General features: G+C 51.2%; 1 protein-coding gene across 1 annotated transcript; it reads right to left on the bottom strand.

Moving 5' to 3' along the window:
• Window positions 1-1,246: 1,246 nt before the first annotated feature.
• KIF13A (kinesin family member 13A) lies at window positions 1,247-3,185 on the bottom strand. Its single transcript, XM_015407783.1, has 2 exons — window positions 2,744-3,185; window positions 1,247-1,443 (listed from the first exon to the last, which is right to left on the bottom strand). Exons 1-2 carry the CDS (start codon window positions 2,796-2,798, stop codon window positions 1,247-1,249), a joined length of 252 nt encoding a protein of 83 aa, XP_015263269.1. The 5' UTR covers window positions 2,799-3,185.
• Between the last annotated feature and the right edge of the window lie 8,940 nt (window positions 3,186-12,125).

Genomic DNA, 12,125 nt, shown 5'->3' on the forward strand with positions numbered 1-12,125 from the left:
TGATTGGTTCAGCATAGGAAAAGGAGTACGACAAGGATGTATACTGTCACCTTGCTTATTTAATATATATGCAGAGTACATCATGCGAAATGCTGGCCTGGATGAATCACAAGCGGGAATTAAGATTGCTGGGGAAAAGATCAACAACCTCAGATATGCAGATGATACCACTCTAATGGCTGAAAGTGAAAAGGATCTAAAGAGCCTCTTGCTCAGAGTAAAAGAGGAGAGCGCAAAAGTGGAAGACTCGAGAGTCCCTTGGACTGCAAGAAGATCAAATCAGTCAATCCTAAAAGTAATCAACCCTGACTGTTCCCTGGAAGGCCAGATAATGACACTGAAGCTCAAATACTTTGGGGGCACCAAATGAGAAGGGAGAACTCACTGGAGAAGACTCTGATGCTGGGAAAGATTTAAGGTCAAAGAAGACGGGGATGGCAAAGGATGAGATGGTTAGACAGTGTCATAGATGCAACAAACATGAAATTGAGCCAACTTCAGAGGACGGCGGAAAACAGGAAGGCCTGGCATGATCTGGTCCATGGGGTCGCAAAGAGTCGGACTCGACTGTGCGACTGAACAACAACATGAGCTTTCATGAGTTACTGCTCACTTCTTCACAAAACACAGTTATAGGAACAACTGCTTACCATTAACTGGCAACAAAAACTAGACAGAAATATAACTTTTCCTTCTACGTCTCTGTACACCCTCCCCTTCTGACAAGAAACAAAGATAAGAGTCTATTTTTATAATCCAGCACACTGGCATTTTGGATTGTTTCCGAGGGTTTTTTTAGGGCCCTACAAATGAATGTCATTTAGTTAAACTATTTCTACACTTTCTAGTCATTAGATCAACTCAGAATAACAAATCTAAGTGACATACTAATATGATAAGTGACATGCTAATATGAGAATTGAGTAAACAGACCTGACTGTCTCCATAACTGGCTAAAACCCAAGAGTATTTTTCCCCTCAGAAATCATGATTGAATGCCACATGATCAATAATGCTATGATTCACAGGGTAACACTACTCAAACTATAAACAGCTCTAATTTCACATGTTCCTAATTTAATGTTTTATAAAAATATTACTCCATTTTCAACTGGAATCCACAGGTAACCTTTGCCTGTACAATTCAATACTTAGACTATTGCAGAATCACTGACTTAATTGATAATATTATTCACTTACACTCCTGTGAACAAGATAAGGATCAAGTCCTGGAATTTTTTCCCCATCAGCTGAGCCAAGTTATAGAAATTGCAGTTCTTTCCTTAACAAAAAGCACAAACATTTCTACGTATGCAAACTCAGAATGTAGGTTTTGGATTTGTCCTTTATACCTGTTTTCTCCCTGCTTGTTTGAAGGCGGGGGATGCAGCACTGTTTGATTCCCTTCCATCTCCACAATGCACTTGGTATTCAAGTCCAGCTCTGGAATATAATGCAACAGAGGACTTCAGGACATTCCCTTACATTTCACACATCATCAACAGCAGTTTGTTTGTTTCTTCTTGTGTCTAGAAAACAGTTCCCATTTGCTACGAGGAACATATCAAGTAATATGGGTGTTGCTCTCTAAAATACAGACAGTAAAAAAAAACCCTGGAGATCTACAGATTATAAGACATTCCCCACTGATTGTGAAACAGATGTTTCTGAAGCACAGGGAATACATAAGTATCTTTCAGAATTGAGATCAGTATAACTGCAAGGGTCAATGCCATACAAGTGTGATCATACCCTTGAATTCTGCTTGAATTAATTCAAAATAAACTACCACTATATATCCTCAATTCACAATGCAGATTACAAAACCACACTGCACACAAAACTGTTCATGGGAAAAGTTGGGGGAAGAAGAGCTCTCACCCCTTCTTTAATCACCATTACTGTGACTGACTGGTTAAAGAAGCCATCGAAACACTGAACGTGAAGGAGCAACTGAACCATACTGATCTTGAATATGAATCTTATATTGCCAGTTTCTTCCATGGGGCAAAGGAAAGGGGGAAAGCCATGGGGGGTGGGGGGGTGGGAGGTTATCCAAGGAGAACCCGCCCAGAGAGACATGATAGTGAACCTTCCCCACCCAACAAGCCAGAAAACGACTTGTTAATGGATAGCTTTCTAACGGGATTTATTCAGAGCTCCGCACCAATCGCATTAGAAAACGAAAACACTTTGATTCGAATCCAGCAGCACCTTAGAGAGCAACAAGATCTTCGGGCGGGGCATAAACTTTGGAGAGTCACAGCTCCTCAGAGACCCAGGGAAGGGAACTTTGACTCTCGAAAGCTCACGCCTCGAAAACCTCTCGTGGGTCTCTAAGGTGAACCGAACTGTCCTGTTTGCAGACCAATTCCCTGCAAAACGGAGTCCGCACTCTATCCGAAACCTCCGGATTCTCTCGAGCTAAATAATTAAACTCGTTTAACGGATCACGCCCTGTTGTTCCTGAACCTCCAACAGTCTGGAACAGAGGGGCTTTCTTGTTCGTTGTTTTTTTAAAAGAAAGAACAAAAAGTTCCCACAAAGAGCCATGCAACCCTTTACTCGCTCTCTCCCATCCCCGGACTACTTTGCAAACAATTTGCTGCTGAGAGCAATAGAGGAGGAGGAGAAGGAAGAGGGAAGGGAGGGAAAAGGTGTGTCCAAAGGGGTTGAGACGGGGGTCAGCCGAGGGCTGCCAGGAGGGATGCACGCGGGTTTTTAACGCATTTCTCGGTTTTACCTCTCCTGTTCATGGGCCGGACTCGGACGGCCACTTTCACCTTGGTATCCGACATCTTCTTCCCCGGGGACGGCCGCGCGGGGTGCCCAGCAGCAGCGAACGAGACCTCCCCTTCGCGCGGCGGCGGAGGAGGAAGGGGAGAGCCACACACGCCCAGCCAGCCCTCCTCCCTCGGGAAGCGGCGGGCGCCAGTCAGCGCTCCAGGGCGGCAGCGGCCCCAGCAGGAACAAGAGCTCTCGAGGAGGAGGAGGAGGAGGAGGACTCCCCCACAACAGCGCCGCTGCCTCCCGGGGCAAGCGCGGCGCCCAGGTCCATCTCGCGCTGGTGGCAGAGAAGAAGGGAGTCGGCCGAGACTCCCAACAGGCTGCAAGAAGAGGTCGGAGAAGAAGACGCGCGGCGGCGGCGGCGGAGTTGTTCCCCTTCCTCAGCCTCGTCTGCACGGCAAGCCCCGTTGCCCTCTTCCCCAGCCCCGGGGCGGCTGCGGCTGCTGCTCCCGTCGCCGCCTCCTCCCCATCCCCACCGCCATCTTCCGGCGCCGCCGCCGGCTTCTGCCTCGTCTGAGAATCCCCGCTGAGATTCCAGGCTGGCTGAGGCAGACAGGGGGCCGTCGGAAAAAGACGGAAAAGGCCGAGCGGCTTCGGCGCTCGCTGAAGTGGGAGGGGGGAGGAGGAAGAGAGTCAACCGTTGGCGGACGCCATTGGGGGAAAGTTCTCCCGAGGGCCGTGCGCCAGCTCCGCTCCCGGGGAGGATGAGCAGCGCGCAAGCGCAGAACAAAACGTTGGAGCGGGTCTTGGCGGGGGGAGATGTTCGGGCGGGGTGCGAGCGGGTGTTCCCCCGTGGGCCGTGGAAGAGGCGTGTGTGGTGTCAAGTGGAGGGGAGGAGTGGGTGGTGCGAGCAAGGTGAAGTTTAAGGCGGGGGAAACAAGTGAAGTGCGAGGGGCGCAGCGTGGCCTGGGCGAATGTTTGCAGAAACGTTGAAGGAGATGGGATAGTGCTGCGTGCTTTAAGTAAGAATGTAAAATCCTGATCTGTAACAATATGGGAATCCCAAAGTCCTCGGTTCTACACTGATGATGTAGGACAGGATCATTTCCGCTGTGGTAGCATTAGTAGAATGAGGGGAAGAATGGTCTTCATGTTCTTCACACCATTTTAAGGCCCGACCTGTGCTCCATGGAGCCCACTGTTGTTGTTTTCAAATTTAAATGTTTTATTATGCATAAAGAAAAAAGTTACACACAGTTTCAGAACAAGAACATACATTTGGGATGGAGCCCACTGTTTCTCTTAAATGCCATACCATCCATTATTTACCAATGAAACCAGGATGTGCTTGTTAACACCCCTGTTTCTACAGGAAGGATTATTTGACCCCTTCAGTTGACTTGCAGGTTGACCTCCTCTATGCCCAGGCCCTTTGCACAGATTAGCCCAGACTCTGATCCAGGGAACAGTAAGGATTGTGGTGTGACATGGCAAAATTTAATGCAGAAAACGGCTTATTTATTACAATTCTAGAGGGTTCAGACAGGTAAGCGGTAGCATGTTATACAGTCAACTGAAAAGCCTCTTACTGAAGGACTTAGTTATAGAGCACAAAAATCATACTAGCAACATAATTTGTGACTAGTGGAGTGTTGTGTAGTGGGTTAGCCGCATGGAAGAACTGCTGAGGCACGCATAGTACACAGCACACTTTATTAGTACACAACACGCACACCTACCAACGGCCGAGCGGCCGCTTATATACATTCTGGGGAACCCCTGCGGAATCCCATTGGTCCATTCAGACCTCCCGCCAATGTCCCATTGGTTCCCTAGAGGCAGGGTGCCGGAGCCTAGTCCTCATTGTTCTCTGGAATCAAGCTCCGCTGAATCGCGGGCGCCCAGTGGCAGTCTGCGGACATAACATCCCTCCCCCCATGGTCTGGACTATGATAATCTTTGAGGTGAGCTGGTGGCCGCCGTTCCCGTGATGAGCGTCTCAGCGCCGGCGCCGGATCGGGCGCATCCCGGGCACCTGTGGCTTGTCTGGACCCCGGTTGTGGAGCGGGCCGTTGCAGGGCAGTTCACGGGCTCCAACTCCCTAGGTTCCTGCTCGTTGACGGGACCTGGAATGACGCTTGGCTGGGCGGATAGCGGGGGGTTCCACTCCTGCACTTCTGACAAGCTCGCCTCCGGGGTGTCTGTGTCCTGTTCCTCGTCCTGGAGTGGCAGCAGGCGCCGGCGCAAGTGGTCTACATGCTTGTGGAGGAGTTGGCCGTCTTCCGTCGATACCTTGTAGGAGACGGGGCCCGTGAGGTGAATGATTCGGCCGGGAATCCACTCTGGCCCCTTGATGAAGTTCTTGACATAGACAGGGTCTTCCAGAAAGAACCCCCGTGGTGCCTTATGCTGTTCCGTCAGGGGTTGTGACTCCGGGGCCATGTTGGGGTGGAGGCGGTCCAGAAGCGTTGTTGGACGGCAACCCATCAATAGTTCGGGCAGGCAGCAGCCACTCACTGGGTTCAGGGTGGTCCTTTGCGCCAGCAGGTACCAGGCGATGCGCGACTCCCAGTCTCCCACAGTTATCTTGCTCAAGGCCTCCTTCGCTGATCGCACCATCCGCTCGGCTTGTCTGTTGGTGGCCGGGTGGAACGGTGCAGAGCGGATGTGTTTAATAAGATTCCATCTGAGGTAGGTCTGGAACTCCTCTGCCGTGAATGCTGACCCGTTGTCGGACACTATGGAGTCCGGCAGGCCGTGGCTTGCAAATATCTTTCATAAGGCCCGGATTGTTGCCGCCGTGGAGGTGGCCGACACTGTGCTGATTTCCAGCCACTTGGAGTGCAAGTCCACAGTTACAAGGAACAGCCGTCCTTGGAAGGGCCCCGCGAAGTCTATGTGCAGCCTCGACCATGGCCTTCGGGTCGCCTCCCAGGATTGCGAGGGCGCCTTCGGGGGACTGGGGCAGACCGCTTGGCATGTGGGGCAGCTTTTGACAAGGGTTTTGGCCTCCGCCTCGATACCCGGCCACCACACGTAGCTGCAGGCCAGGGCCTTCATTCTTACGATGTCTGGGTGAGCCTCGTGCAAGTCCTGGAGGACCTGTTTTTGGAGGGCGTGAGGTACCACCACCCTATTTCCCCACAGCAAACACCCCTTGTCGGCTGAGAGTTCGTAGCGGCGGCTTTTGAAAGCGGCAAATTCCTGCCCCTCTGAACACGGGCGATTATGGGGTCCTTGGTGGAGTAGCGGGCGATGTCGACGGCCTGCAGCGAGGCGTCTGGAAGAGCGGGCGATGTCGGCGGCCTGCAGCGGGGCGTCCGGAAGATCCTCAAGTTGCAGAATCGCATGGGCTGGCGCCGGATCCTCTTCGACAACGGGCAGGGGCAAGCGGCTCAAGGCGTCGGCATGACCCATGGCTTTCCCGGGACGGTGCTGCAGTGTAAACTCGTAGCCCGCGAGGAAAACGGACCATCGCAAGACCTGGGGCGAGAGGACTTGGGGCGTCCGGTGGTCGATTGTGAAAAGTCTGAGCAGGGGTTTATGGTCAGTGACGATGGTAAAGGGGCACCCGTAGACAAAGTCTTGGAATTTCTCCACGCCCGCCACGATCGCCAACCCCTATCTGGGCGTAGTTCCGTTCCGCCACAGAAAGGGTCCGCGAGTAGTACGCAACGGGCACCTCACAGCCATCCGGGAGACGGTGCGCCAACACCACATCCACACCATACGGGGACGCGTCGCAGGCCAGGACCACCGGCAACTTCTCATCGAAGTGGGCCAGCTGAGGGTTGGCGACGAGCAGAGCCTTGACCCCTTTGAACACCGCAGCCTCCCATGGCCCCACTGCCATGGGGTTTGTTTATCGAGGAGGCGATGCAGGGGCTCCGCTACCGCCGCCTTGGGGGGGAGAAAGGCGTGGTAGAAGTTCAGGAGCCCTAAGAACGCCTGGAGCTCCTGCTTTGATTTGGGTGCCGGCGCCTCGACAATGGCCTTCCCCTTGTCGCGGGCAGGGTGGAGGCCAGACACGTTGACAGTGAACCCCAGGAAGTCCACTGATGGCACCCCCAGCAAACACTTCTCCCTCTTGACCTTTAACCCAGCATCATGGAACCGGCGGAGGACGGCGCAGAGGTGGTCCGCGAATTCGGGTGGCGAGGCGGCGATCAAAACATAGTTGAAAAATGGGGTGACTCCGGGAATCCCTTTGAGAAGAGAATCCATTAGACACTGGAACAGTCCTGGAGCCACACTCACTCCGAATTGCGACCGCTTGACCTTAAACCCCCCCCGATGTGTCACTATTGTCTGTGCCTCCGCCGTTGCCTCATCTGCCGGCAGCTGCTGATATGCCTGGGCAAGATCCAGTTTCCCAAAAAGTTTGATGCCTGCCAGGGTTGCTAACACGTGGCTGACGACTGGGACCGGATATGGGTGGTCCTGCAGGGCCCGGTTAATAGTACATTTATAGTCCACACAGATGTGGACGGACCCATTGGGCTTGACGACCGTTACGATAGGCGTTTCCCATTTCGCATTCGTCACGGGTTCCAAAATTCCCTGGGCGACCAATTTGTCCAACTCGGCATCTATCTTCGGTTTGACCAACAAGGGCACGTTTTGATAGCGCAGTCTTACAGGGGCTACTTTGGGGTCGAGCTGCAGCGAAACTGGGAGCCCCGTATATTTGCCCAGGGCCCCGTCGAAAACGGAGGGAAATTCTTGGCATACGGCCTGGAAATTGTTCGGGACACACATCTGGATTCCCACTATTGTGATGCCCAGGGCTTTGAACCATGCTCGGCCCAATAAGCTGACCAGGTCCCCTTCTACCACTACTAAGTCCAGGTAGCCCTTGAACCCCTTATATTGTGCCCAGAAACTGATGACTCCCTTAATGGGCACACTATTCCTTTGAAAGTCCATGAGAGTCAGCGGGGATGGGCGTAAACGGGGGGTCCCCCTAGGGCACAGTCTTTTTAAGGTGGCCTCCGAGATGATGGAGGCCGTGGAACCCAAATCAAGCTCCATCATACAGGGGGACCCTTGTATCTGAACTTGGACCTGTATTCTGGGGACCGAGGGTTGGCCTGGGAGGCGCAGTACCTGATCAGCGATGTGATAGAGGTCCTCGGAGTGCCTGGCATCTTCGAAATGAGCAGACGCTTGTCTCCACCGAGGTGGCTGCGCCCGATTTGCCTTAGAGCGGCACACACGAGTGATGTGGCCGGTCCGCCCACAGTTTTGGCAGATCACGTTGCGGAACCGGCACTACGTCATCTAGTGCTGCTCCCCACAGCTCGCGCAGTAGGTGGCGGCGGCGCGGGGTTTTTCTTGCACTTGAGTGCGACATTTGGACCCTGCGTATGCTCAGTGGACCTCCTGATCCTCATGGTCGTCCAGCTCGACCTGCAGGGCCGCGGCCATGGCGGGGTGTGACTGCTCCCAGGCGATGGCGGTGGTTAGGGCGGAGGCGAGGGTGACAGTTTCCGTTGCGATAATCCGCCGCTTGATCTCCTCTCTTAGCCCCACGACGAAATGGTCCTGTAGGGCCTTGTCTAAGTTCGCCCCGAACTTACAGTCGGCGGCCAGATGGCGGAGCTCCACGAGGAAATCCGCGGCTGTCTCCCGGGCGAGCTGGCTCCTGTTGTAGAACGCCAGCCGACAGGTCATTTCCGATGGCTTCGGAGCATAGTGGTCTTGCACCGCCTTGACAATCTGGTCAAAGGAGCAGGCATCGAGGTCCGTCGGGGACAGCAAGCATTCAGCTAGGGACACGATGGTGGTACCACAGGAGGCTAGGAGGAAGCCTCTCTTTTGTGCGTCATCCGTTACCTTGTAGAAGGCGAGCGCGGACGTTACGCCTCGTACCCATGCACCCCAGTCCTGCGGGCGAGCTGTGTTGAAAGGCGGCAGCAGGCCTGGTCCTGACACGGTTGCCATTGTGCACGTCGGGGCTGGCAGTGCAGAGTTGGCTTCTCCAGCTATATCGCTCATCAGTCAGCGGTGGAGCGCCGTGCTTCTTTTTCACCGCTCAACGGCCCGGCTGCTTAGCGGCTGGATCCCATCCTCGTCGCCACTGTTGTGTAGTGGGTTAGCCGCATGGAAGAACCGCTGAGGCACGCATAGTACACAGCACACTTTATTAGTACACAACACGCACACCTACCAACGGCCGAGCGGACGCTTATATACATTCTGGGGAACCCCTGTGGAATCCCATTGGCCCATTCAAACCTCCCGCCAATGTCCCATTGGTTCCCTAGAGGCAGGGTGCAGGGGCCTAGTCCTCATTGTTCTCTGTACTCAAGCTCCGCTGAATCGTGGGCGCCCAGTGGCGGTCTGCGGACATAACATGGAGGTAGCTGCTTTTGCCAGCAGAATATATGAACAGCGAGCACTAAGAACTGAGCTCTAGCTCAATTGTGAGCTGCCCTGAGTCCATTTGTGGGGAGGGCGGGATATAAATCCAATAAATAATAATAATAGCTTAGTGGTGGAGAACATGTTTTCTGTTTATAATCAGATGTTGTGTATGTGTGAGCTGTCAAGTCACAGCTGACTTGTGGCGACCCCTTAGAGTTTTCCAGGCAAGAGACATTTAGAGGTGGTTTGCCATTGCCTGGCTCCGTGTCACAACCCTGGTATTCCTTGGGGGTTTTCCATCCAAATACTAGCCAGGACTCCGCCTGTTTAGCTTCCAAGATCTGATGAGAACAGGCTAGCCTTGGGCTATCCAGGTCAGGGAAGCAGATGTTACTTTCAGATTTGCATCCTTTCATTCCAGTTTATATCTAATATATATCAGCCAACGTTCCTGAGTTATTTAATAAAAATGTACACAATACAAACAAACAAATGTCAAGTAACAAATCTGGGAAAGATTTCTCCCTGAGACCTCAGAGAATCATGCTGACCAGTAGTACTCTGTGGATCATAGAGAGCTGCATTTGCCATCAACCAAAAGACCAATATAGTTACTATGCACCCTGTGTGCCACCCCCAAATACTCACATAAATAATGTCAGATAAACTATTATTATCAAATATGTAACTATGGACTTTTTAAATTACCATATTCTGGGCATGTAGGGTTGTCTCTCCCCACCACTGCTGAAACTTAGCCCTTGTGTATCAAGGGGAAGGGCTTCCCATTATAACTTCTCATTTTCTTCTCAGTGTGAAACATAAAAGCTAAGATGAGAAAGTGATATTGCCAAGGCATCAGGAGGAGAAGAGTTGGCTGTGGAGAAAGAAGTAAAATTAGCACCCCACTGGGTGGCTGCTATGCTGGTAGTTGCATTGTCTCTTCTCCGTGACCCTCTTGCTCTCTTCTTGGCAGCTGCTTGGGTACTCAGGTGAGAGTTCAGAGGCTGCAAAGAGGGTGAAGGCTTGTTGCAGAAGATGGGCCTTTTCCCACCACCCCTGGCATGAGGCCTGCAGCTCAGAGAGTCTTGCAGTTAACCCATTCTCCACCCCCAGTGATGGCAGCTGTATCAAGATGGTAACCACCAGCCAACCACAATAACCTTGCTTATTTTCCTGAAACATGTGTCAGGTGTAGGGTTGCCAATTCCCCCCTGGCCGCTGGGGGGGGGGGAATGGGGGGCATAGGGTTGCCAAATCCAGGTTGGGAGATTCCTGGAGATTTGGGGATTTGGCCTAGGGAGGACAGAGACCTCAGTGGGGAACAATCCCATAGTCCACCCTCCAAAGCAGCCATTTTCTCTAGGTATACTGATCTTTGTAGTTTAGAGATGAAGTGTAATTCCGGGGTCCCCAGGTCCCTCCTGGAGGTTGGCATCCTTAGATGCCACAGGTGGCACATCAAAGATATGCATGAAGATTCTGAGCCACTGCTTTAGACAGTAGGCTGACATGGACCAAGTTCAAGATCATATGATGGACACTAAGAGAGCAGGTCTGCTCAGATCCTGTGTGTGTGGGTAAAATCATGTTAAGCTGCAGCCCCTAGCAAGGAGCTTTCAAAGCAAGTGAGATGGTTTGCCAATGCCTTCCCCTGCAAAGTCTTTCTTGGTGGTCTCCCGACCCTGCTTAGTTTCCGAGAGCACCGTAGTTTCCGTGCCACCTTCTCTCCCATGCTCAGGTCTATTCAGTGGGATTTACACCAAGTGTTGTTAAGAACTGCACTGTCTATATCCCCTGATCACAGAAGAGTTATATGGTGACACAGTACACAACATAGGTTTGAATGCAGGGTCAGATCTCTGCTTGGCCTTGCCGTTCACTGGAGACTGCTATACCATATCCAATAAGAATGGAAAACACCTCACTGAAAGATTCCATGTACATACACTCACTAGATCATCATTTAAAAAGTAAGCAATTTCTTCTACATAAAAATAATCAGTCCTTAGAGCAGTGTTGCTGCATTGTTGCTTCAGTGTTCTTTCTATCTCCCAAATGACCCATAAAAATGCAATTCCAACATCAAAATATAGATATAGAGATGGACAATATATCTTACATATATGGTCATATTGTTTAATACTCCCCATTCTGTGATAAGTTCCAGAAGTAATTTAATTTCCCCTACCGAAAGAGCACTGAAAATTTACAGTGTATTTGCAGTATTTGTTTAATTTGTGAACATACAAGCAGAGCGTATTGGAAGCAAATTCGAGGTAGTGAATCCACTAAACTTGTATCAGATTCACAGAGGAAACCTCTGAACATCAAAGTGTTTCCCCCTTCTGCCAGTCTGCCAGCCTGTTCTTCTAATTTCAAGCTGTAAAACTGCTTCCAAATGTTTCTAGCTGTCTCTCTATCCAAAACCCCTCATGTCAAGGCAAACAGGTTTGCCCATGATGGACATGAACCTAGCTTGTTGCCATCCCTGTGTTCTGGCTTCACTCCTTCACCTTGCTCCTCTCATTGCCATGGAAAGCAGAATTGAGGTCTTTCTGGTCTGGGAATCGGTTTAGGAAGCCTTGCATTATGCTCTGTGCCCAATGACATCTGGATGCAGGCCTTGGCAAATTAGAATTTGTTTATTTCCTGCAAGCCAGGATTCTAAACCTCAGCTTAATCCTGCTTTTGAACCTCAGTTCAGAGCTTTGACAGTTGTCTCCTATAATTAATGAAGGTTTGCATTCATCATAGCTGAATCAGGGCTTATATCTATATATTCTGGAATGTTGAAAACAGCCTTTTCAGGTGAGCAGTTTGATTGAAGAATTACCAAGGCAGGATCAGTCATGCCTATTTGTACAGTAGTCTGCTGTTTCATGGGGTAAGCAGCTGTAATAATTTTCAGTTGATTTCTGGGTTTTCATTTGATTCCTACTATCGCCCCAAAGTTGTATTTTAGTGTAACCCTTTTTTTTCCCCTGCTGGCTACCCCACTATAGCTAATGTGCAGCATAACTGAAAAAGGA

Source organism: Gekko japonicus, unplaced genomic scaffold (genome assembly GCF_001447785.1).
Source record: "Gekko japonicus isolate JY-2015 unplaced genomic scaffold, Gekko_japonicus_V1.1 scaffold2796, whole genome shotgun sequence".
Lineage (NCBI taxonomy): Eukaryota > Metazoa > Chordata > Lepidosauria > Squamata > Gekkonidae > Gekko > Gekko japonicus.